At 44.2% G+C, this 26,426-nt stretch overlaps 1 protein-coding gene across 1 annotated transcript in view; it reads left to right on the top strand.

Annotated features, from left to right (window-relative positions):
- Nucleotides 1-26,426, top strand: part of CELSR1 (cadherin EGF LAG seven-pass G-type receptor 1) — a 155,703-nt gene that overhangs the window by 49,552 nt on the left and 79,725 nt on the right. The window contains exon 2 of the mRNA XM_072357862.1: nucleotides 9,958-10,596. Coding sequence (XP_072213963.1) covers nucleotides 9,958-10,596 — 639 coding nt within the window. The remainder of the gene's footprint in view (nucleotides 1-9,957; nucleotides 10,597-26,426) is intronic.

Raw genomic sequence — 26,426 nt, 5'->3', positions numbered from 1 at the left:
CACCATGGGTAAGGCTTGTCCATCTTAGGTGCACGCTTCAGATGTCAGCAGGTTTATTTTGACCAATGAGGTGTGTTAGAAAATACCTAAAATGCCCATTTCTTCCAAGTACTGTGTCAGTGGATTGGTGCCATGGTGCAAGCACTCAAATCACTCTCTGGAGTGCTGATGTCCTTTTGGTGTTTGTTGTTGTTTAGTATTTACACACACTCGGGGATATTTATCCCATGTTGGTTGCACACCAGTGACTGACACGGAGGTTTAGTGTGTAGACAGAAAGTTGATACAACCCTGGTAATGCTCAGAAAATCTCACTGCTCTGCCCCAGTGTGGGGATCCTGGGCTGTCCTGGAGCCCTGTCAAGGGATGGATGGGAGCTCAGGGGGAAGCTGTTTGTGTTTCATTCCCTACTGCTTGGGATCACCCCAAGCTTGGATTCACCCAGCACTGATGAGATGACAAACTCAAGGGGACATGCACCAGTTGGGTGCACCACTGACATGGTGAGCCTTTGCTTGCCTACTAAACATCCTGTGCTCACCAAATAGTGCTCATCTGGGTCATCTGCAGCCTGACAGAGTTGAGTCACAGGCTTCCTGAGGTTGGCATGGACCTCTGCATTCATCTAGAATGGAGTGCCCAGGGCCACATCCAGACGGCTTCTAAAGATAGTCTTTTTTGCATAGAAATTGGTGGGTCACCTTATGTGTTAGCCCCAGAATGCAAAATATGCATCACTCAAGATCCCTGTCTTACAAAACGTCTGGCAGAAAATTTTATCTGATTCTTCAAGTGAATCATACGGTTATAAATTCATTTCTGCAGCTCCGCTGAATAAGAATAATTAGATAGGCATTTGAGATTGCCGTATCGTTTATGAGGATCAGTGCAGTTTCTGCTCCCCAGCAGTGGCTCAGTCACTGATGCTACCCACCTGAATGTGCCACAACTTGACATACCATTTCTCTGCATCGGCCTCCTGAGATGATGCAAGGCAATAGGAGCCGAGCTCTGGCAGCCTTCTGGTTTTGTCTGTGGGGCTGCTTTTCTCTTTGTGTAAGTTTTGGAGAGCAACAAAAGGAGAAAAACACAACTCCAGGTTCAAGTCTGCAGGAACAGGAAACAAGTGCTTTGTCCTTTCTGATTAGTGCCCAGCGTTCTGGTTGTAGTGGCGGGGAGCCAAGAATAACTTCTCAGTTGACTGTGCGACCAAAACCATGGTGATCTCATTGCCAGTGGCCAGTGCCACGTAGCTGGTTAACTAATCACAGTTATTCATTGGTTTTGCATCATGTCTTTCCTTTAAATGCTGTGGGCTGTCTATAAGCAGAATCAGAACAAAATACGTGGCGTTTATCTATATGTATTGCCCAAATAGAAGTTTTGCGGAGGTGTTCTTTGCCTGCTTCACCTTTGTGTTGCTATTTATTTGTCTCTTGATCTTATTTGCATGATGCAAGCCTGTATTTCTCACTGCAGTTTCTTGGTGGTTTTTTTGCTTCTTATTCTCCTTAATTTAGGAGGCTTCAGTTAACAAAACACATCAGCAGATCTGGTCAGTGTAAAGCCTAGTAAATGCAAAGAAGACCTACTGTCTTTGAGACAAAAAACGGCGCAGGGAGAGTAGCTGACTCCTGTCAGTAACACTTAGAGCTGATACACAACTATATTGAAAGCTGAGCTGTAAACAGAAGTGACATCAAGAAAAAGGGACCATCACCTTTTGTTATAGTTCCCTTCCTTGTTTTTGAGTCAAGATAGTAAATGTGAAATCAATCCAGCTTGAAGCTTTCCTGTGCTTTCATTGTGAGCTGCAGCAGAGCTTGTAGGAGCAGAGCAGAGAGAATCTCAAGGCAAATGGTATGTGGGAATATAGAGAAACATTTAGAAAAAGAAATGTGATGAATTATGTGCTGCTGACACTGTTTGAAATGATCCCTTTGAGGCCGCTGGCTCATGGTTCACGTGCAAGCACTGAGGCAGAGAAACTGCCCCTGTTTCGGAGCCCCCTGGGTAACCACCGCAACTCAGAATGGCTGTAATCTGTTCCTGCTTTAAACTGAGAGGGATGCGAGCTGAGCCCTGGGGAAGTTCCTGCTGTAGTCAGTCAGAAAATGTCTGCAGGAGCTGGAGAGAAGCGAGCCTTTTGTGTGGAGCCATGGGTGGCTCTGTGGGCAGCACCTGAATGGGCACTCCCTCTTTGAAGTGGCATTGGTGATGTAAAACCGCATCCCAGGGTAAGCACACTGGTCTCATGTCCCTCTATACATGGCACATCATCTCCCCAAAAGATTGTCCTGAATGAAGATGAACAGCCCGTGGTCCCACGAATGCAGTTTACCTTTTGTCATAGTTCTTTAAGATACCTGTTTGAGCCCTGGGTAAGTGTGGGGCCAGGGAATGGCCACCATGGCCAGCCCTGTGGTGAGCTGCGAGGTGTGAGCCCAGGCCGTGGGCTGGGAAACCAGCACTTGCCTCTTAGCTATGGGCATTTTGCTATTCATTTAATGAGAAAATGAAAACGCAAATGATATTAAAACCATTACTCTTTAAAGTTCAGAGAGGCTCAGAAATTATCACAGTCATTAGGCGGTGGTTTTGGTTATGTATGAAGTGAGATCAAGCTCTGTGCAGGGTGGTGGAGCCCCCAGCAAGTCGCTCCGTGTCCCTATCTGCTGCAGCCATCTCATGTGGGGTTTTTTTATCCTAACAGGTCTGATGGGTGCCATAATATGGGCAGTCTCTGTGGGCATTAGCATGACATGGGAACCAGCCTCTCCAGCTGCAGTTAAGAGACCTCATCAGAGGGGGAGCGGCCTTGGGTTGGGCTCCTGGGCTGTCCCCTCCAGGGGCTGTGAATGGTGGTGGGTCCTGTTGTGCAGAGCCCAGGCAGGAGCCAGGGGTGCGAGGCCCAAGGAGTGATATAGGAGGATGCTCAGGAGAGCCAGGCTTAGTCTGAGCCTCACTGCAGCCAGAACTCAGCAGACCCAACAGGTCTGACTTCCCACCCTCTGGAAACATTCCCCCAGAATACTGTTAGCGGCCCAATTAACATTTCAGAATTCTCAGCTTGAAGGTGCTGGTTTCAGAAAAGTTAATGGCAATTTGTACAGCGTTGAGCAATCCGGTTGGCATCAATCTGTTCTTAATCCCCCACGCGGTTGTTCAAGCTGCAAACTGAAATATATATATATTTATTTGATATTGTGTACAAAGTAAGGAAGCCTGAAGTGCATAGGGTAACGATGCCAAAATTACTATGTGTTGTTTTTTTTTTCTCTTAAGCACACAAGGAACTTGCAGCTGTTTTCTGCACAGTCTCCCCTCCCACAGCTTGCCTCGTTCAGCTGTCTGACTCAGCGTGCACTGCTGGTACTGCTGCCAAGGGGACCACACAGTGATTGATGGTCACCTTTGGGTCTCTCTGCCCACCACCCCCAGGTGTCACAGGTCCCACTTGTGTCAGAATGAAGAGATGGCTCATCTTGCAAAAACAAGCATGAAAAAGCAAAAATAAATCTGTAAAGCTTGGTGTTAAGTGTCAGGATCTGAAATAGCTGCCAGCATCTCCTTCCTGACTGCACTGTTCCCCATGAGGCAGAATGGGCATTTCTGGGACCTCTCTTGTGCTAAGGGAACTTCACTGAGCCAGGCATTGCTGCAGCCCAGGGGACATGAGGTTACCCCAGGTACCGTGATGCTGGTAAACCATGGTGGTGTAGGTGGCTGTGTTAGTTCTGGGACTTCATCCACACACTTTTCTTTCCAAGGTTTTGTAACATCTTACGTGTATTGGTTCATAGTTTGAACACACTGACCATGAGCAGGTGTTTATAGGTAGCTGTGAACATTGTCTTAGATGTCTGGGAAGCATGTTTGTTGCCACTGAACTCGTTTGCTTTGCACAGAAGAGGTAAGCTACCTTCATACAGCTTATACTTCCTCTGTTCTGATTGTATGTGCTAAAGTAGCTACACATTAAAAATCAGAACGAATAGATAGGAAAAAAATCATGAACTCATACATAAAAGTCTGTGTGAATACCTATATTTGCTGCCTAACATGGTATTCCAGGTTCTGTGCTCCTCTTGAAGCAGACAGCACCCATTCATAGCTGCAGTCGTAGTAGCACAGGGCTTTGGACTTGGCTTTACAAACCTACCTGGACTGTGATGGCACACATTGGGGTTGCTGTTTCATGCTAAGTCCTGGCAGGGGCTCACATAGGGAATTAGGCTGCAGGCCCAGTTTTAGCCAAGAGCAAAGCCTGTTGAAGTCAGTGGAAGTCTTCTTGTTGATGCAGTGGGCTTTGGAGCGGACCTTGGCCTTCCATGTTCCTCAGAGCAGTGTTTGTAATGTAAACATTTGGCATGGTGTGAAAAGTAGATTATTTTTATATATCCTTTCCAATGCCCACAGCTTGCATTGGCTGTCAGTGGTCCTGAGTGTGCAAAGGTGGTGCCAGCAGTCTGACATGGAGAAAGGGACAAAAGCCATAATGTGAGTTTCATGTGACCAAGGGGATTCGTTCCCATATCACTTCATCCAATTTGTCACAAAGAAAGAATCGGTCATTGTCAGTGTTTCTGATCCCAGAGCCGGAAGCTGGAAAGTCTTGACATAATCCATTAGTGCCTGTCTAAGAAATGATAGGATGTTTTCTCAGTACTGTAAGCCCTGGAACTTCTCCATACAGTAGACATTATTTTAAAGAGTTTGTCTTATGGATGCTCATAGACTTCCTATTCCTAACCACAGAACAGCCTTGTAGTGCCCAAACGGTGGTTTGGAAGGGACAATTTTAATACACTAACTTTTTATGCATCTTAAAGCCCTTTCTACAGTGCGAGAATACACGTGCAACACAGACACTCTGCACAAGACTTGCAGACTGTGAGGGAAACCAGTGTTTAGTGCAGGACTACTTATGTCACTTTTATTGGTGTCTGCTGGTTTTTACTGCTGTTTGCTCAGCGGGAAGCATGTTCTGGGTTCCAGGACAGGCAGCCAAATAATTCTCTGCTGTCCCAATGCGCTGAGCCAGTGCTGTTTATGTGCTAATGTCACCTAAGCAGAGGAGAGGATGCTAGAACTATGGCATCTTCATCATTAATTCAGGGCTTAGTACTGGACTCCCTAAGTAGAGAGCCAAAACACCTGAGGTCTTTCATGGATTTCATTGCCACTACATCTTTGCCCTTGGTCAGCCATTGCCACCTATCTGTTTCTTCTCCCCTCTGGACTTCAGACTGCTCTGCACAGTGCAACCTGCTGGGCATTAACTCCCATATGTAAAACATCTGCAAGCAGTGAGCAGTGGAGGTCTAATCTTTAGAAGGCATGGTACCAAATGATGTTTGCTACCCGTATATATGCCTGCTTCTTAGGAACTAGGAAAAGCAAGGGGTTATTTGAACCTATAATGTCTCCTTATTCTGTGTTCTGGCTAAGGCTGTGTGGCATCTGCTATTTCCAGATACAGTATAAAGCAGGATTAGGGTAGATTTGTGTTGGAATATCTATGAATGTTCTGATGCTGAAGTATTTATGTAAAATATACAGCTTTGATAATTAACCCTAAGACCTTTTCATAGAATAAGCCAAGAAAAGTGTTAATTGTTTTCTTTCTGCCAACTTCCAAAAACAAACAAAAAGATCCTTTCTGGCCAGGTGCTGTCGTTGCCAAATACACGTTTCAGTTAAACATTGCTGTGTTTACATGTCTAGATAATAAAATTCTTTGGTTTATGGACTGCCAGAAGATAGAAAGCGGAGATTAAAGTCTCAGATTTGATTGGGTTTGTCGTAAAGTAAATGTATCATGAAACAACAGCTATTTCATAAATTCCCACTTACTAGTGTGCTCTAGAGAGGATGGTGCTTTTGACAGCTTTACTGTCTTCTCTTTTCTTGATAACATGCCTTCGTTAGCCCATATCCCACACAGGGATACAGCCAGGCAACTCACACTCTGACCTGTAGGGCCGCTCCACAAGGTCCTCAAGGTCCTCCTGTAAGGAGGGCTGTCCCACAGCAGTGACTGAAGCCATCTTGCACCTGCCAAAACATGATGGAGGCTTTTTAGAGCTGCACTGTCAGACCTGTGGAAAATCTCACTATCTTAGAGCCTTTCCAGCAGAGTAACAGATGGGTTGTGCTCATAATTGGGTAGCTGCATATGGTAGGCATGTCAGACAGTGAAAGGACATAAAGCGTTACTGCTCCATAAAATGCTACTTTCTGATACTGCTTTTCTCCTATTTCTGTCAGTAAACTTTTGAATCTTCACTTGGAGTATTCTGGGAGCCTCAAAACACACGCATCATCATGTTCTTAGGATGGAATTCAATTACCAGTAAAGGAGAAGGCAACGTTTCCACTTCCCTCATTGCAGTTGCTTCAGATCCTCAAAGCGAATGTTGTGTGCTGGAAGCAGAATGGATACTAATTTGGTCACATAAAACCTCAGATTGTTTCGGCTTTCCATGAATTTCTCAATGAAAAGAACGATCAAACCCAGTGATTCTGCTCTCAGACACGCTGGGGATCTGAAAGAGCTGCTTGTCCAGCAGGCTGTATAGCTGAGCCAGTCTTTTGTTGCCTATGGCACACATACTTGGCTCCTTTTTACTCTCTTTTTATTTTGATGCTTGACAAGAGAGCCGGACAAAGACAAATTTACTTTTAAAGCACAACTTAATTTTGTAAGATCCATAGCTATATGTCCCTGCCCAGTTTTCTTTTGTGCTGCCTTCAGAACAACAGGGCTGTGTGGTATCTGACATGGGGCTTCTTGCAGTGATTTATTAACTGTGTCAGAATAGCTGTTGTGAATGCTGGGAAGCTCTTGTATATTGTGACAGTTGATATTGATTATGACAGTTTGTAGACCCTAGTGTGTTGTCAGACAGTGGATTGTATTTTGTCTTCTTACTATACATACCATGGGCCGTAGATCATAGTGTTTTCTTCAAAAAAGGACCCATTGTCCAGCATGCTCATTCGTTGCTGGTATGAGAGCACTTCTGTACGGTATTGTGCAACAAACAGCAAAATAGCTGAGGCACCCTGTGGGACAGACAATCAAATGTCAATTGCTTTAGGGGAAAAAAATGTGATTAGTTTATTCTGCTTCTATTCTTTCAGAGGAACGAGCTGTGCAGTTGTCAGAAGCGAGTAAACTTGTCTGAGTCCGTGACTTATGAATATGAAGTGCATCCTGCATTGGTTGTTATCCAGAAGTCCACAGGCCATGTCAGTGGAGGAGGTTCAGAATGAGGATTGGGGCTACTGATAATTTGTAAATATTGCATTCGGTGCATTTGGGACTTAGAGTCATAGAATCACTCAGGTTGGAAAAGACCTTAAAGGTCGTTGAGTCCAACCATAACCTAACCGTACTACCCTAACAGCCCTCTGCTCAATCATGTCCCTGAGCACCACATCCAGGGATGGTGACTCTACCACCTCCCTGGGGAGCCTATTCCAGTGCTTAACAACCCTTCCTGTTAAGAGGTCTTTCCTGATATCCAACCTAAACCTTCTCTGGTGCAACTTGAGGCCATTTCCCCTCATCCTGTCACCTTTCACCAGTGAGAAGAGACCAGCCCTGCTCTCGCTGTAAGCACCTTTCAGATACTGGAAGAAGCAATAAGGTCTCCCCTCAGCCTACTTTTCCCCAGACTAAACAGCCCCAGCTCCCTCAGCCTCTCCTCATAGGGCACATTCTCCAAGCCCTTCACAAGCCTCGTTGCCCTTCTCTGGACCTGCTCCAGCACCTCCATGTCCTTTCTGTACTGAGGTGCCCAAAGCTGAACACAGTGCTCAAGGTGAGACCTCACCAATGCCGAGTACAGGGGCAGGATGACTTCCTTAGTCCTGCTCACCACATCATTCTTGATACAAGCCAGGATGCCATTGGCCCTCTTGGCCACCTGGGCACACTGCTGGCTCATATTCAGCCGACTGTCCATCAGCACACCAAGGTCCCTTTCCATCAGGCTGTTTTCCAGCCACAGCTCCCCAAGCCTGTAGGGTTGCCTGGGGTTGTTGTGACCAAAATGCAGGACCCGACACTTGGCCCTATTGAAACTCATGCCGTTCACCTTGGCCCATTGATCAAGTCTATCCAGGTCCCTCTGTAGTGCCCTTCTCCCCTCAGGGCTTCGTGGGAGCTGAAATGTTTCTAGAATGTGTCTGAGGAAAAGGAGAGAAGCACTTCTGCAAACCTGGGAGAAAGCAAAAGCTGGCACATGCACTGCTGGGATGGGCGCCTCGGAAAGGTCACACCAATTAATGACCTCTTCTTACTGTTTGCTTTTAGCTAGGCAGTAGCAAAGTAGCACACAGGAGAGAAGATTTTCTGTTTTGCTTAAAAGCTGCTTCAGCGTGAAAAGAAAATGAATAAAAATCAACCAAAAAGCAAAGTAGGTGAGCTGAGCATTTACAGACACTGTGATTGGGAGGATGGAGTCAAAAGCCATTTGGTTAATTACGCTGTTATTATTTACTGCATGGTTACTGTATTACTGGGGAAAAGCTACCAATAATAGGTTTGTTTTTAAGACAAAGAGAACTTGAGGTGCAGTGATGACTGTGGACGAGAAAGGAGCCGTTCTGATTCTTCTGTTCTTGAAACAGCATTTAAAAGAGACCATAATGGATCATAAATATGCACTTTCAGGTGATAATTGGTGGGAATATGGCCCAATAGCAGTGTGTGCTGTTCGAATTTTAAGCTCACAGTGGTTTCACATTGATTCAAATGCAGTTTCTGCTGTGATTTTATATTAATGCAAATTCCATTTCCATACATACCTTACGGTTTGATTGAAACAAATGCGGTATCGTTTGTGAAAATGCTATTTCTGGGACACTTCGGGTCAAGCTTGGACCTGGGAGAGCTGGATTCTGTTCTTAGCACCCTTGTGGGGCTGAATGTTGGCCATTCAAAGCAGTTCATCCCTCATGGCTTAATCTCATCTCCAGATGTAGTGATTGATTTACATGATGAGATCTTTGAGAAGGAACGTTTCCTATCAGAACCCAGTCTGGATTTCTTCAGGGGTTTTATAGATGCTGTTGTAATACTAGCTGTATTTTATATTATAATAGCTGTATTTTCTTAACAAGTCCTTAATGTTAGCAAGGAGGCAGAACCTAAGGGGCTTCATTTCAGCGATGATGCAATTTCCAATTGCACGCACACTTTGGATTAATTCTGCCATTAATAATTACGTTTAATAATGAAAGAATGCTCAGTATTTTGTAGGTCTGTAGAACTGCTGTAAGCGTACTGAGATTTTACAGTGGCATCTCAGCCCAGTGTCAGGTATTAGTACTGTGCATGTACTTTTGGATTTACTGCAAAACATCCACAGCGCCGTCAGAAATGCCTTAAAAGAAGGAAAAATAGAAGAGTTCTTAAATAGCTGCTTTTCATTACTGACTTTTTCTAATTTTCATCAAGTTTTCTGAAGAAGTTATGAATTCAGATACTGAAACTTGAAGATCTTAGATGACTTTTATCTAAAGCTCTGCTAACGGCTCCCCATCTGTGCCCAGTTCTGGCTCCTTAAGCCCAAGGCATCTCTTGGAGTCGATAATTTTGGTGTTGTGCTGTGAAAATCAGCAGGTCCCGTGCACTGCTTATAGACTAGCTGTGCTGTTAGTGGCTACTGAGAGAGCCTTGCTGGCCATCCCAGGGCTGTCAAGCTGTCTGTTTGCATGTGCTGAGCTCTTTGAGATCTTTGAGCTGCCATCCTTAAGCAGTTTTGTTTCACTTTCCTCAGTAAAGCGCTGGCATTCACTGCAGAAGGTGGATGCATTTCCCTCTCACATCCTGGTGTCCTCACTGCCTCACAGACATGTTTAATTTCTCGAGGACTGCAGGAACATCCTTGTCTATGATCTGAAACCTGGTCCCTGATGTCTGTTATATTTCTCTTTTCCCCTCAGACGGCGTCCATAGTGTTACGGCTGTCTGCACCCTGCGCGTCACCATCATCACAGACGACATGCTCACCAACAGCATCACGGTGCGGCTGGAGAACATGTCTCAGGAGAGGTTCCTTTCTCCTCTCCTCTCCCTGTTTGTCGAAGGGGTGGCAACGGTTCTCTCCACCGCCAAGGACGGCATCTTTGTTTTCAACATCCAGAATGACACAGATGTCAGCTCCAATATCCTGAACGTGACATTCTCGGCTCTGCTCCCCGGTGGTATTCGCAACAAGTTCTTCCCCTCTGAGGACCTGCAGGAGCAGATCTACCTCAATAGGACACTGCTGACCATGATCTCCACGCAGAGGGTGCTGCCTTTTGACGACAACATCTGCTTGCGCGAGCCCTGTGAGAACTACATGAAGTGTGTCTCCGTCCTCAAGTTTGACAGCTCGGCCCCATTCATCAGCTCCAACACTGTCCTGTTCCGCCCCATCCACCCCATCAATGGCCTGCGGTGCCGCTGCCCGCCTGGCTTCACTGGCGACTACTGTGAGACCGAGATCGACCTGTGCTACTCCAACCCGTGCGGCAGCAATGGGCTGTGCCGCAGCCGAGAAGGGGGCTACACTTGTGAGTGCTATGAGGACTACACTGGTATGTGTTTATCTTATCTTTGGTCCGTGATTTATAGGTCAGACCATCAAGCAGGCCGGTTCTGTATCGATCTGGAATTGCTGACATTCTTAGTCAAAGGGAGAATAACTCCTGACAGAGCTTTCTGGTAGAGGCAAGGCTTGTGTCATGTGTCACATCGGGTAAAGTGTGCATCTCCAAGTGCACATGGTGACAGGAACCATGCACTCCAGGTCAGGGCAGGGGAACAGCAGCTGCTGAAATGATTCCCACTGCGTGAATTTCATAGAATCGTTTGAGTTGGAAAGGACCTTTAAAGGTCATCTAGTCCAACTCCCCTGCAATGGACAGGGGCACCTACAGATAGAGCAGGTTGCTCAGAGCCCTGTTGATCCTCATCTTCAGTGTTTCCAGGGATGGGGCATCCACCACATCTCTGGGCAACCTCTTCCAGTGCCTCACCACCCTTACTGTAAAAAATGTCATCCTTATATCCAACCAAAATCTCTCCTCTTTTAGTTTGAAACCATTTCCCCTTTGTCCTGTCACATCAGACTCATCTCAGGAGTCTCTCAGCCTCCTTTCTTATAGCCCCTCTTTAGATACTGAAATCTGTATTCAGAACAAGTTATACAAATGCATGTTACCTAAATACCTGGAGGGAACAAGGTGGGCCACACCCCCCAGTTCATGGTCTCACATGGCAACTCCTTCCTGCCCCCTCAGCAGTGCCCACCAGTGCATGGAGGGGGCAGGCAGCCACAGTGAGGTCACTTGACCCTGGGACAGGCTAGGGACGATGATAGCTCATGGTGCCCAGAAACCACAGCAGTGCACATCTATGGGAAAAGCTGTGAGTCAGCTCCAGTTTGTAAATATCCAGATGAATGCATCTTCCCAGCTTGTGTCCAGTGGCCTGTTGAGGAAAGTTCTTTGCCTCATCATGGTCTTGACAGCTAATAAAGATCAAAGTGCTGCTTCTCAAATATTTCTGAGATGTTACGGCAGAGCATGAGCTGAAGGTTTGCTGGTGCTTCTGTAAAGTCAGCGGGATTCTTTTAGTGTTTGAAATTGTGCAGGCATGTACACATTCTGCAATGACATGCTGCCGGCCTGCAGTTGGTGCTGATGGCTCAGCTGCATCTGTTGTGACCCCCACAAATGACAGCATGGCAGAGGGGGCTGCTCCCAGAACTGCCTCTCGCTTCTCAAGTGATAAAAAATTGAAAATATAAATTATTTAAGCCTCCATATAAAATAATCTACATGGTGTGAATGCCTGCTGAGCTGGATGCAGCCCTCTAGGTAGGAGGGTTTTCCTTCAGTTTGCATGGCTGTTGGCTCAGGGCTGTCATTAAAAATGCAACAGTGAAAGGAGCCAGCAATCAGTGAGCAGGGACATGGCAGCAGCACGGCAACTGGGCAGCCTCCCCAGCACAGAAGATGCTTCCTGGTATCAGAGGGGCTCAAAGTAGCCATACCTTCCTGGGTAGGGGACAGGCCTTGACTAGTGAAACCTTGAATCCAGTTGTGATGGCTGGGATATCTGGTCTTTACTGAGGAGGGATTTTCTTAAAAGGCTTCTTTTGTGTCACTTACACAGTGAAATACATTATAAAGTCCTTTTTCTATGCATAGAGATGATGTGGTATATCTGAAACATTAGACACCACTAAATAGATTTCGTGACCAATTATTACATAAATATGTTAAATGAAATTGTTGCAGTATCAGTAGGAATGGCTAGAAGTAGCAAGCTTCATTAAACAAAGACATGCATGCGAATAGACCTAATTCACTCATGAGTGAATGTCTGGGAAGGTTTTGAAATGACATACGTTCCTGTATCAAATTTTGAGGGTCTTTTCCTGGAAACGATCAGAATAGAAAGATTAAATATACTTAAAAAGGAAAGAGGAAAATTTTACATCACTAATTCATGAATGTGTTTAAAAATTAATACTGCGGTCATAACAGCCTCAGTGCGTATTTAGAAGCGAAGCACCATGTTATTCATACACAAAAAAAAGGTTTCAACTTTTACTGTATTTTCAGTACATGTTTGTTGAGTTAAAGGATAACTGTCCTACTGCCAGGATGTTGGAGGGATCAGGAGGTAAGGGGTGAGCTCTGCCTACAGCCATGCCATCTTTAGGGTCCAGAAGTAACCATGCTTCAATGAAACACTTCATTGTTTGAAACAGCAATTTGGGTTTCATTTACAGGCAGGTCAGCCAGTGGAAAATGTACCCATCCATGTTCAAGAGGGCCCTGGAATCCCTTGTCCCATAAATTGATACAAATATTGAATATCTCTTTTATTGCTGGAAACAACAAATTTAGTGTCTGCTCTGTGATTGGTTTGTGCAGTTTGGGTGCCTTTAGGCTCAGTGTTTATGACAACATTTTTTCCATCATAGCTGACACACTTACCCACATGGGGTGGTCATTACTTGGTTATCTCCAAGTCCAGCGATGAGAGGTCAAACATGTTATCAACAAGCAATCTGGTACCAAAAATATTTTATGAAGTGCTTGATCCATTATTGCATCTTATCCCAGTCTCCTTTAAGAACTGTGTTATTTTACATACAGTTTTCTATAAATACTAGATCATGATCTAGTAATCAGAATACTGCATTTTCTGCTTATATATCATATATTCCTTGTTTGCAACAAAGCAGATTTGATAACTGTTTAATACTGAAAAAACATAGGTTTGGTTCAAGAACAGCAGTGTGAGTTGACTCTCATAATGCAGGAAATGGGAACAGCAGAACAGAGTTTGGCTGACGGCATGGACAGAGAAGTGCAAAGGCTGGGAGGTGCTGGCATTACGGAAGTATTACCATGGGATTAACTCAGTGTAGTAACGTACTGGTATGAGGTGCTTGTGAATCTCTGCAATAACGGCAGAGGATGAAATATTAATGGTAACAGCCTGCTCTGGGAACTCTCGTGTTTCAATTCCCCAATTAAGAGCTATGTAGAAAAATAATTACAAAAAAATACTAAGATCTATCATCTCTCTGGTAAGGTACACTGCAAGTTGATGATAAATCAAGTCATAACCCTGCACTGAGTCTATCTGACTGGTCACCTGTTAAAAACACAGCATTTATTTCCTGTGGCAGATAATTATGTCCTAACGTAATCAGATGGAATTTCCCCCCATTTTTCCACCCTGCTTTGAAGCCCTCCATTTGTTTTGATGTAATTGTTAGTCATTTATACACGATGAAAGTTCCTCTGTCTTCAGGAGTCTTCTGTTACTTGCACGAAGGTAAGCTGAGCTCCCACAAGGTATTTTTGAAACCTGAATACTGGGTAGTTTTTGGTGAATTGAAATGAGCTTCACTTCCTGTGATGCAAGGAGGTGAGCGGACAAGGACATACGTTTCTAGATGCGTTTTTCACAATAGTGACCTCTTTAAGTTCTGTTATTTGTGTACTGACCCATGCACAGAAGTGGACAGTGTGCACTAACAATGCTGCTATTGATGGCAGGGAGCTGCATGCCTGACCAAAGGGTTAAAGGACCTCATTTAAGCTAAACAAACACATGTAATGAACTCCAACACTGGGGAAAGCCGGCTCAGTTTTTCTGGCTACGTCTTGTGTATCACTGAGTGCTGCAGAAGAAGTTGAATTCACTTACAGGTGAGTTCTGCTTGGGCAGAGCAATGGCTGCACTGCTCAGGGGCGAACCCCTGAAGGATGGAATATAAGTGTGATGAACAGGTGTGACATGGTTGCAGTGGCAGTTCCCTACTGAGCTGTACATTCAGCCCCATCTTGGTGCCTCCAACGGGACATATCCTGTCAGTTGGTTGGGATTGCTGCTGTGCCGGCAGCCCCTGCAGCATCCAGCAGTCCTTCTGCTCAGCAGCAGCCCCAGCGTTCTCTGCAGTCTCACTCCCAAAGAGTAAAAGCAAGTTTTCACAGACCAAAAAGACTTCAAAGGGGAAAAAAACCTCCTGAGATAACGAAGAGATTTAATGTTCCCACAGTTCTCCTTAACCTCCTTTGCTACCTCTCCTGTAGCATGGAGCAATTTCAAGGGGAAAAAAACATTGTAAGAGAATGTCCCATATCCTTGGCATCTCTCCTTGGATTTCACTTCAGAGAGAGGAGAAATCTTAAGTGGTCATAAATCTCCTAGTAATCAAATACAGCAATTAGAGAACTTTCATACTTTCTTTAGTCCTAATTTATTTTTGTGATACCATATTGACATATGAAGTCTTGCCATCTAACTTCACCACTGTGAATTCTCCCCGTGTGCCATGAGAATGTAACCATAGCTGGTTTTGCAGAGTGGTCCCCAAATGCCCTATTCACGTTGTTTGGTAAGCAATCGGTGTTTGGCTCTTTCAAGCAACGTTTAGCAGTAAAAGTAAATGTGAAGATCTGGTTCTTTGGTATCTTAACTTATATCCATCCTTTAGATAGTAGTTTCACTGCTTGGTCTGATACTAGATTCTCATTTTTCAGGCCAGAGAGATTTATCTGGAAGAATTTCAGCTTTCAAGTACAGTAATCTGGCAGCCAGGGTAGCCGTAATGAGCATTTTATCTTGGGTGAGAGTGTCTGAAATTCCATTCTCGGTTACACTTCTGCAGTTCCACTGAAGCCCTGCACCCATAGGTGTGTAACAGCAGAATCTTGTACAGCATATCTTAATGTGAGACGTTTAGCCATCTTTAAGTCTTAGGCCATGGTTTTGCCATGGCAAAACTGAACAAAGCTTATCGTCCCAGGGCTGTGGGGCAATGCCAGCACTGTCAGGCAGCTGTGATCCTTTGTCTTGAGCACAAGACAGCAAGTAGTGAGTGTTGTTGGGATTATTACTCTTCAGATTTGTTCCCTGCACAGCTCTCCTGTGACTTTTTCAACTTTCTCTGTCTCATCTGCGTGATATCTGTGTAAGGAATGCCCTCTTCTACCTCTGTTGAATAGGCAGGCATTTCAATTGATGTGGACACAGTACCCCTACAGCTGGTAGCAGCTGGATTTGGAGCAGCTTCTCTCGTCTCCTAGTCCCTTGTCCCTTCCGAACGCCAAGCTCACAGTGCTCAGCCATCTGGCAGGGACCCTGGAAGTGGTGCAGGGGATCCTCCAGAAACAGAGCTTAACTCCTCCAAACATGTTTCAGAGCAGGTCTGGTGGAAAAGCTGGAAAAGCCTATCTTTTCATCTTCTTATGATCCTTACAGCTCAGCTATGTACTCTGAGACATCGCATCTCATAAATCTTACTATGGTGCTTTGAAGTTTCCCCATGTGACCATTGCATTTGCCCATGCCAAAGAGCAGTGAACCCCAGATGTTGTCTCATGAGCTGACTTAATATCTAAACATATGAGGAACTTAAACAACCTATTCTTTGCAATTAGCCATGGATAGTCAGTCTTCCATTGGGTATTACGCAGTGCATGCTGCATTTGAAGAACACAGCAGACTATTGTGGTAGTTACTTAATCTCTTTTTAGTGTGATGTGCATTTTGCATCATGGTTTCCTGAAAATAAGTATTGGCTTGGGATATTCAGATTAAGATGCATCAGCAGGCAGAATCCTTCCTGTTGGGTATACATGTCAAAAACTCTGACTTCAGTTCATTACAAGCCATACCTGTACAAAACTGTTTTCATCTAAGGATTGCTTTGGGCTCTGCAAAAGCTACTGCTGACAGAGGAAGCCTCTAAGACACCTCTTTGAGAAAGAACGGTGTTGTCCCTCCTCACCAAAGGGGTGGAACGAAGCTCAGCATCTTCTAGGTTACTTAAATCATCAGTGGCAAAATCCAAATCAATGCAGGCAGCTCCTGGTGCTGATGGCTGGAATCCTTGAGGAGGTTCCCAGTTCTGTCAGTGGATTTTCTCTGACAGGTATTTCCTTCAACTAATCTTCCACCTCTGCTGACTTGTCGGGATGCAAGAAGCCTTTTCTAATTGGATTACTGCGGTGTATTTGTTGGGAGTTCTCGAACTGTGTAAATGGCCTGAAGCCTTAATATCTATCTGCCGTGCCTTTTCCTGGAGCCCGGAAAAGAGTTTTATCACCTCACCCTGATGTGTTCAAACTGGCTTCTGTTTGAGGTTTCCAAGGTTCCCTGGCTATGCATAACCTTCCCTTGCCCCCATCCCAATGGCAGCATGGGAAGGGTTTGGCCTAAGTGGGTCTCTTCTGGAGCCTCACAGCTTCTCCTCCTCACCTGTGGAAATGCTTGCATTTGGTCAGAGCCCTTTGCTGTCATTTGGAAACCTATATATGGACTTAATGCATTGTTTGTTCTTTTTTATGTTGGTCTGATAAGGCTCCTGGTCTTAGCAGGTGTTTTCATAGTGGATGCATAAAGGGTGCTTTGTACGAGAAAGCAGCACATCCCACTGATCCACTCAGCCCTGCTTGCAGAAGCTACCTTGACTGTACATCTTCCATATAGTTGTAAGTTTAGCCCTTCCAAACTGTTGGATTCTAGAAGATCCTGCTGAGTGATTGTACTGTAACATTTAGGTTTTCTATTGCATTGTTTTGCTTTTCTTTGGAGACTCTTGGGTAGTTGGCTTGACCTTCTCTTCCTTTACCTGCTCCCCTTGCCTGTTGCCTACAGAGTTTATTGCTCATGATATCACACTTCCTTTCTCATTGTTGACAATTTCAAGTATAGCTAAAATTCCGTGTCTATAGAATGTGGGAAATAACCTATTTGAGGATGATTCCACGCTCACCATTAAATTTTCACACCTACTTATTAATGCCACTGGTGTGTGTTTCATTATAATCCGAGGAACGGTAGCTTCATAATCACACATGGTGCCATGAGTGTGGTGGGCTGCTGACCTGGCATTGGTGCCTATTTGTCCCTGGCACTGGGCCCCTCTTTGCCTGCTCTTGGCAAGAACATGTCACACAAATATGACTTTATCAGTTCATTTTTCTTAATATAAGGGAGATACGGGTTGAGCACCTCTGATACTTCTAGCCCCTTCAGCTAATAATGGACCAGTATAGATGGGGATTTTTTTCTTCTAGCATACACAAAAACTCTTTTATTTAACCCAATCCACAGTATTTCTTTCTGAATGATTTTGCACCATCAATTTTCAGCACTTTTTAGGCTCTTGCTTGCTTTTGGCTTGCACTCCTGATATTGTATTGTTAGCACACCTAGAAAGACATTGTAATTCTCTCTGGCTTTTTGGAAACCTTTATAACGTGTTCGCTTATCTTCATAGGTATAACCAAAAAAAGTGGAAGGTGGAAAGTAATTACACAAAGTAGAGCCATTTAATATTGTAATTTTGCAAGCACATGTAAAACCCGTGCTTACTGATGAGGCTAAACTCCCACGCACCACCAAAACTGTGAACATGTGTGCTGAAGAACATGGATCTGAGAGAAACTTTGCACATTTAGTGAGGTTTGATTAACTGATTTTAATTAGCAGTGCATTGAACTGTTGCAGACTTTTCTGTGAGCACAGATTACAGTTGTGCTTTTTAAAATGGATCTTAGTTGGGCTGTGTGTAACGTATGTTTTTTTATCTTAGTTTTTTAGTGAGGATTGTTAGGACCAAGTTTTAAAATGGGTATAAACCATAGAAATGCATCCTCATACAGCAGAATAAATGGTTGCTGAGTGTCAAAATAGACTGTCCTTCCAGTGTTATATTACCAATATGTCTCCTTATGGGCTTGTTCTCACTGAAAACAAATCAGATGGGGGGAAAAAAAGCATAGGGAAATGAGGAAAAGAAGCAAATAGCAGCGACTGAAAACTTTGAGTTATCTGTGGGGAAGACTGACTCGATATGAGGTAGCGTTTTTTCCAGTGTGCCTCGTGGCCATGGAAACCCCTTCACAATTCTCATAGCTAAAAGCAAAATTCCAGGAAGGTGAGAATTAAATATTTGAGATCTTCCAAAACAGAGGGAAAAAAAATGAAAGAAAATTAAGTTCAGAGGAAAACATAACGGGCCTCCTTTTTTTCCTGTTTAGAAATACAAAACTGAGAAGCAAGAGAGAACAGAGAGTAAGACTGAATTGGGGAAACCATTTGTAGTTGCAGCGTTAGCCATTTCACTTTTCATCAGTCAATAAACAGCAGGAAGGTGAGCGCAGAGCCGGCAGGAAGGATGGTTGGGCGCAGAGAGCGGCGTATCGGGGTGGTGTCCTGTTAGGGAGGAAAAAAGTGAAGCTTCTTTGTGTTACAATGACCGAAGGTTTCGACAGTTGAGCACCAGACTGAGGCACTTGGCCTTGAACATCAAGATAATTACAGCCCTGCCGTACAGTTGTGCGGAGCGTTGTGGGAACCACAACTTCATTGTTGGTGCAAATGCTCTTTTGTTTGGAGCATCACGGTTCACTGCCCGCATGGCAGCCCTGCTGCTGGGGGGGACCCGCATTGTGCCCTGCCCTGCCCCACGCTGCCACACCGCACTCGTTAGCCTCAATTTTCTGTTTGCTTCTGAAAATCGAGATGAAGAAACTTTACTTTGGGCAGTCTCCTAAATTCTGTTTGTCTAGATGTGTAAGAGATGCTGTCCTGTGCTTGCAGTGTAGTATTTTTAGTAGATAGGGCAACTGACCTTCAGAGGTCAGCACACTGATGTGCTTATTGTAAAATCTTTATGATGAAGACGAGTGTCATTTATTAACAATCAAACACGATCTAAATGGCACAGTAAAGCATATTAATTAACAAGACTGGGTCGTCACTCAATTTGACATCAAAATGAAAGTATTCCATGCAAAGGCTGAATGGTAACCAATTAGCTGCTTTAGGAGAAGCTGATTCTGAGCCGTGTGAGCAGGCTGTGTGTGCAGCATCAGCTTGTGTGAAGTCTGTTCAAAGTTTCTGGTCTGCACATTTCAAACTAAACGGATTGCAAGATTTTTGGTGCAAGAGTGTGACACTGCAATGCCTTTCTCATTAAGAATAAGCTGACTTCCCTGATTAAGTCACCTTTTGCTTTCTTTTCATCTGTATTGATCCCTGCAGGAAGTGTTTCTGAGGTGATCTTTCTAACCCCGATCCTTTCTATTTGACAAGAAAGGAGCTTCTTTTCTTTATTTTCCCCCCAAATTTCCCTTAAAATATACAACAGGAGAAATTTGTTGAGCTTCAGGTTGCATCTGCTGCTTTTATATGCTCCATGAAGGAAAACCTCTGGTCTGCAGTAATGACAGTTGGATTGTGCTTCTCACTGTACCTTTCTTTTAACCTAATATTTCTTACATAAAGTGAAAGTACGGAGCTCTGCAGTGCTACCCTCTCGAGATGTAATTACAGTAATAGATTTACTTTAAGCATGTTTTTCAGCCGCTTTATTAATATTTTATAGTTCCTCCTCAAGTATTCTCACTAATTGGCCATTATGCTTCTTACCACCAAAGTGTCTGTGGCCACCTAGGACATTAAGGGCCATGAGTTTGTTTGAGACATACTTGTTTCCCTAATGCTGTCGTTTTTCCATTGTACTGAATTACAGTGGTGATGTTTTCATGTGAAAACGTCAGTGGAAAACACAAAACGCAAGCTTGCACCAGTCGTCATGTAATGGAGGTATGTGGAGGTGCCTTCCTACAGTTTGGGCACTGGGAGCCGCAGCCCTTTGGTGTCCTACTCTATGGAAAGCAGTTTAAGGAAAAAACAAGCTGGAAGTGTACAGGAGGTTGGGCTGGGCCTGAAAACACGGCTGGTTTTCCAACTCCGAGTTCCTGCTGATAAAAGTCATTACTGTGCACACCCCCGGCACAGCCATCATGCTTTGCTGTCTTTCCTCAGTCAGGTAAACAGCTTAATATACTTAGAAAAGCACTGTGGGACTCTTGATATGTCCTGTGTAATGGTATCTGGGAGGATTTGTGGCGCTGATGGTGGCACTCAGTGCCCAGTAAAAATGGCAGCTTTGCAGAAGCAGTCTGTTTTGTCATCTGAACGGAGACATGACGAGGTCACGAGTGACCTTTTTCTTTCTTACAATGGCTGCCCATGGAAGGATGTGAGAACCGGCCATGGCAGCTGGTTCCCATGCTGAAGTGCCTGCAGGTGCACAGGGATGCAAATAAGGACTAGGATGCAAAACCTGTCCCTAAAGGAGCATGTCCTGCAGGCCACGGGGGCTGCTCCAGCCTTCAGTCCTCTCCATGTGGAGTGGGGAATAGTGCTCTGTAAATGAATTACCCATAGTATGCAGAGGTGTGTCACGTTCTTACACCTCCAGGTTTCTCATTGGTTTTAACAGAGAGCAGCAGGAAGTGGAGATTGTTAGGAAAGTCTGTTCCAAGAGGTTTATCCCAGGTGAGACGTGATGCAAATTGCAGACACGGTGATGTTGTCTAATTTGTGTTTTATCTTTTAACATCTGTAGTAATATTTTTCCCCTACTAAATATATCCAGAGATAAAGCCTTTGAAAGGCAGAGCTTCATCACTGTATCGTACTCCAAATCAGTGCAATTTGCATTATGGTAAACTATATAACATATGTACCTGACACAGAACTCAACAATAAGTGGGAATTCCTGTACGTTTCCTTTTTCTCTTGCATTATTTCGTGTTGAGTGTAGTCCTAGGTGACAAATGTAACCTAAAAGAGCTTCTAAATCTGTAACTTCCAGGTCAAATAAAGAGGGAGGTGGCACCTCGTGGGGGTCCTGTACATTCAAATACATGGTTCCGTTTATCTACAGAGCTTTGAGACAGTTGTGAAACCACAAGCAGTAAACCAGGAAGAAATTATCCATAGGATCTCATAGAGCAAAACTTGCTGGGTATCTGTGGCAGGCTGAAGGAATGTCTGTTTTTTTTCTCATTCTCTTCCACCACATCTAAAGCAATCCAGGAAAGGGATTTTCCTCAGAAGCCTGGGGTGGGATTAAGTCAGGGTGCTGCTGGAGCACGTGGCAGGGAGAAGTGGAACACCATGGACCCAGCTGCTGCATGCTTTAGCCAGGTGAGTCTTGCTGGGACCTCATTTGAAGATGGCTCAGCATTAGTTTGCCATTAGCACCCTGGCTCTGCACAACAGCCCAGAGGGGCTTTTTTGGACGTTTTGACACTAAACCATAAACTGACAAATGCCAAGATTCATTTATGACTCGTGCTTTGTTTCTGTCAGCACTGATGGAAGTTGCATGGGGGGGCAAGGTCAGATTCAGATTGAGCACATAGCATCTTGAGAGCATGCTCATCATTTCTGGAATACAGACTAATTCATTTCTTCAACAGATGTGCCCCAAATATCACTAATCCTCCTCATCATTGTTTCTTTTATTATTATTTTTTTCCCAATTATTCCTTCTCATTTAAATGCAAAGCCACGAAAACTCCAAATCCCAAATCATCCATCCATGCATCCATCCCTGCAGGGTGTCTTCGGTTTTACATTGTTTTGCGACCAGGGGATGAAAAGAGGCACATCTTTGCTTAGGCTGGTGCTTTGCATAGGAGAGTGGGCCTGGTTTTAGATTTGAGAGAGGCTGGGCACTGTGTGAGCAGTGTGTGGCCTGAAAAAGCAAAAGAGACAGGGTCCTGAGCTTCTCCTGCTTTTGCTTTTGATAGACAGCAGTGCTTCTTTAGCCCTTAGTGAATGACTGACAGAATGGGGTCCTGGCCTTTCCCTTGCCCACTTGGCAAGGGGAGTTTCCCATCATGGTCCTCCTCCTATGAGCTCTTGGGGCCTTGAGACAGCTGGGGTACAGATGCTGTCCTTGAGGACCCCAGTGGAAAGAAAAGGTGGGAAGGGCTGAGTAGTCATTGGGGAGAGAGCAAGAACTGTGGGAAGCCTTGGAACAGCTACTTTCAGTTGTGTGTTCCAAGCTGGAATTTGGCCACCAAGAGCTCTCACATACCTTGGAGCCCGCAGATGCCTCCCATAGCTCCAGAGATAAATAAAATAGAAAGCCTCCTATGTTCAGTATTTTTGAACATCTCTTGATTAAAGATCTCATGACCCTGTCCCATGATATTTGGAAATCTGGTATATTGGGAATTCTTGTGGGGAACAAGGTGATGGAGAAGAACATTAATACGTAAATAACGTAGCTGGGAGAGTGCTGATAGCTCTGCAACATCCCTTCCCACCCACTCAGAGCTTTAGGGTTGATAACCACAAGAGAAATGAAACCACAGCCAGTGATCTTGAGTATATTTTTATAGGATTGTTTTCTATCAGTCGCCTTGGAGAGCTACTGGCAAGCTATATATATATATAGATAGCTATACACACTTCATGAGATTGCTGTTTTTGTTGCTATTTTGTTCAGTGCTTTAATTTCAGATTACTAGCAAATTCATCTTGTTACATCTGGAACAGTTAGTACCTTCCTATGTAAATGAAGTACAGATGTCATTACAGTTATTGGGATTTAGTCCTAAACAGTGTGTATAGGTGCACACACGTGTATATTTGTTGTGTGGTTGTGTGGGTTTGTGCATCTCTTATTTGCTTTGCCCTGTTTCTCATCATCTGCCTTTATAGTTCAGAAAACAGCCCAGAGGGCAGAAAGCAAAGAGGGAGAGGGAGACTCCAACTTGGACATTAAGCTGATGCTTCTCCCTGTCAGAAGGTTGAAGCTGACTTTAGTTTTCCTAGGTCAGTCCCAACTCTGAAAACTGAATTAATATGGAAAAGAAAACACCAAAGTGTGTTTCCTAATTTGAACATTAGTAGCTTTATAATGGAGGAATCTCCCAAAGCAAGGAACATCAATGCCATTAAATCTAAAGCGTGCTTCTGCCATTGGAGTGGCAATAGGGCTTTGGTCATTGATCTCTAAGGGAGCCCAAATTTACTTCTGCTCCTTGAAATAGCACTTCTGTGTCTTCTATGTAAAATGGAACATGAATGTAGTCATCCCTTTTGAATTGTGGTCACCAGTACACAGGTGGCTTCTAACTTCTGTTTGATCCACCTTCTTCATTCAGAATGGCTTCATTACTTTGGGTAACTGTTCTCTAATTTCTGCCATCAAACTAGCAGAGTATTTTCCTAGGTTTATTTGCTTTTGTAATGTTTCATTAGTAAATGGGCTGTATTGGCAATTAAGACTGATTTCTCCCGTTTGATTCTGGGAATTGACTCATCACCACAGAGTCACTGAAGTCATTAATTGCCCTTTATGGACAAGGTCCCTTATTTATTTTCATTACTTGACTTGTGCCTACATTGATTTTCCTGTAGTATGTGCTGGCACAGTTGGTGGAGGGAGGTGGGTATGTGCAGTAGGTGTTGATCCAGTTCACCTAAGTCAGGCATAAGCCACTGCACCCACCCATGAGCTTTATAAATTAACTCACAGCAGTATTTCTGTAACAGTTAAACCTTTTACAAGACCATTCCTTCATTGTTATTCCTGGGTGCATATTCCTGCCTCCTTCCCTTGTGCCTGCTGTGCTATTCATCCTACCATCCACCCCATTAGGAGAGATCTAAGCAGAAGATCACTAACCCTACAATAGCAAAATGAATGACGTTTTGCCATGTTAGCCCTGCAGATCAGCCTGCTGCAGGATTACATGAATGCCAGTGCCAGGGAGGAGGAGGAAAGCACTGTGAGTTTGGGAGAAGAGGATATGATGTTGACTGAAACTCAGCCCCAAAAATGGTGAAACTATCCTCAAAGTTGGAAGGGGGGGGAGGGGGTTTAATTCCATTCCGTTTATCTCATCCTGATAGAGATTTCCAGGTTGGTCCTACAACTTACATGTATAAATGGGAGTCCTGCAGAATAGGACAAAAAAGAGAACTATTGGGTGAAAGCTGCATAGCTTTTTATCAGGTGACAGGGAAGGCCAAGGACCTGGCTTCTTCTGCCACTCCACTGTGTCCCTCTCTCCTCCAGGAGTCCCCATCCTCTTGAATCTCCACCACCCAGTGCATCCACTGCAAAGGAGGTCTTAGAACCAGATTTCAAACAGATAATTTGGGAGGACTGGTTTTCCTTTTTATTTAATTTCGTTTTATTTTATTTTATTATTTTATTTTATTTTATTTTATTATTTTATTTTATTTTATTTTTTCCAACCTTTTTATTACTTATGCACTGATTGTTGCAGTGCTAATTGTAGTTTAGGGATAGTAACATTTTAGTTCCTAAGAGGAAGAAGAGGATTGGCTTTCCCCATAATGTGCAAGGTACCTAATAATTTGTTAATGGTAGCTTGCTCTTTATTAGGGCAGTGGGTCATCAGGGATTCCTTGAAGAATTCAGTTGCTCTGTTTCTCATTGTTTCTCCTTTCCTCTTTAAAGCGTGTCATTTTAGACTGTCTGCTGAAGTCAGCTTTCCATTCTGGTGAAGCAAGTAGAAGCATGGAGAACAAGATTAATATGTATCTGGAGCAAATGGCAGGAGGGAGGAAAGGAGAGAAGAATCAATTCAAGTCAAACAATTGCAGACAGTGACTGAAAAATTAATGTGTCTAGGGAAACTGGAGAGAAAGAAGCAAGAGCAACAGTGCAGGTCTGTTATAGATACAATAGTATTTCCGTTGAGGACAATCAGAGAATTGTACCAAGGCTTGAGTACTTGTCCTTAAACAGGAATATTGTAGCAACACATTGCAGTAAACTTCAGTGTAGAATAACCCCGTATTTGTTCCAGTACCATCCTGTTGTTTCCAGCAGGTTTTCCAGTATTATACGTTGTCTGGCGTTATAAGGTCAAGCAAGTCGCCAACAAAACCACAGGCGAATTTCTACAGAGGCAGACTCATTGATGCATGCCAGTGTGCTTTTGGGGTACAAAACGTTCTGCTCACAGCATGTTTTCATTCATGAGATTATTTTTTTGTGTGTGCTTAAAATAGCTTTAGTTTCTTGTGACTTTTTATCACCGGTTATTGCTCTTTCATCGAGGCCTTCCCTTACTTGATTTGGAACGAGTCAGAGCAGGACCAAATGAAACCATTTCCCAGCCAACCTTTTCCTTGCATATTCTTGTTACATTATGGCTGATAGTGTGCTGTCCTCACATAACATTCGTATGAGAAACGTTACGATTGACATCTTTGTAAAGTTAATCCTGAAAGTGAAGAAGGGGTATATGAAAGACAGTATGGCTTAGAACAGGAAGCTGTGTCAAAAGCACAGCTATCGTGTTGTGATCTCAAGGGCTTTATAACTGAGAAACACTACATAAAGGGCCGTGTAAAAGCCTCAGGATGTGTAGCTTTAATAGTCATCAATATTAATGGGGAGAATATAAGATCAGCTGCTATCCTGTAACAGTAAACCTCTTTCTGGCTTCGTCCGGCAGTTTTTCCAAGCCCGAGAAGCTGCCCCAGCAGATAACAGGCACACACAGCCCGTGTTATCTGACAGCACATGCTTGGGGTTTAGCAGCAGTGGGGGCTAAGCTTGACATTTCCTGCTTGGGTTTCACTCAGTTGTGATGTATAGGTAGTTTTTAAAGTTCACCGTCGTAAAAAAAAAAAGAGAAATTACAGTAGCAGAAGAATAATGTGAAGAGCAAAAAGCAGCCTTAGTGGCACAGTGAGCCACCTCCAGCATCACAACCCATCCACAGGCTGTGTGTGGTGGCCATCTGGGCTGGGCCTTTGGTACCCTCACCCCAGTATCCCCTTGCTGGCAGTCACTCACCGTCTTCTCCATGCTTTGCTTTCCCACTGTGCTGCCTGACAGTTCACACAGGCTTCACTTCAGATTTTGAGTGCTTTTTAGGCCTCAGCTCCCCACAGCGCAGCACTGTGGGATGGAGCTGTGGCACCCCAGGCAGTGACAAGCTGAAGGGCTGCACGATAGGTTGTTGGGTTCCAGGTGGTTGGGTGCTCCTGAGCACAGTGCTTCAAAAGCTTGCACAGATGACTGATTAATGATGCC

This window comes from Excalfactoria chinensis, chromosome 1 (genome assembly GCF_039878825.1).
Source record: "Excalfactoria chinensis isolate bCotChi1 chromosome 1, bCotChi1.hap2, whole genome shotgun sequence".
NCBI lineage: Eukaryota > Metazoa > Chordata > Aves > Galliformes > Phasianidae > Excalfactoria > Excalfactoria chinensis.
Note: the sequence above shows the minus strand (reverse complement) of the source record. Positions and strands in the feature narration are given on the sequence as shown.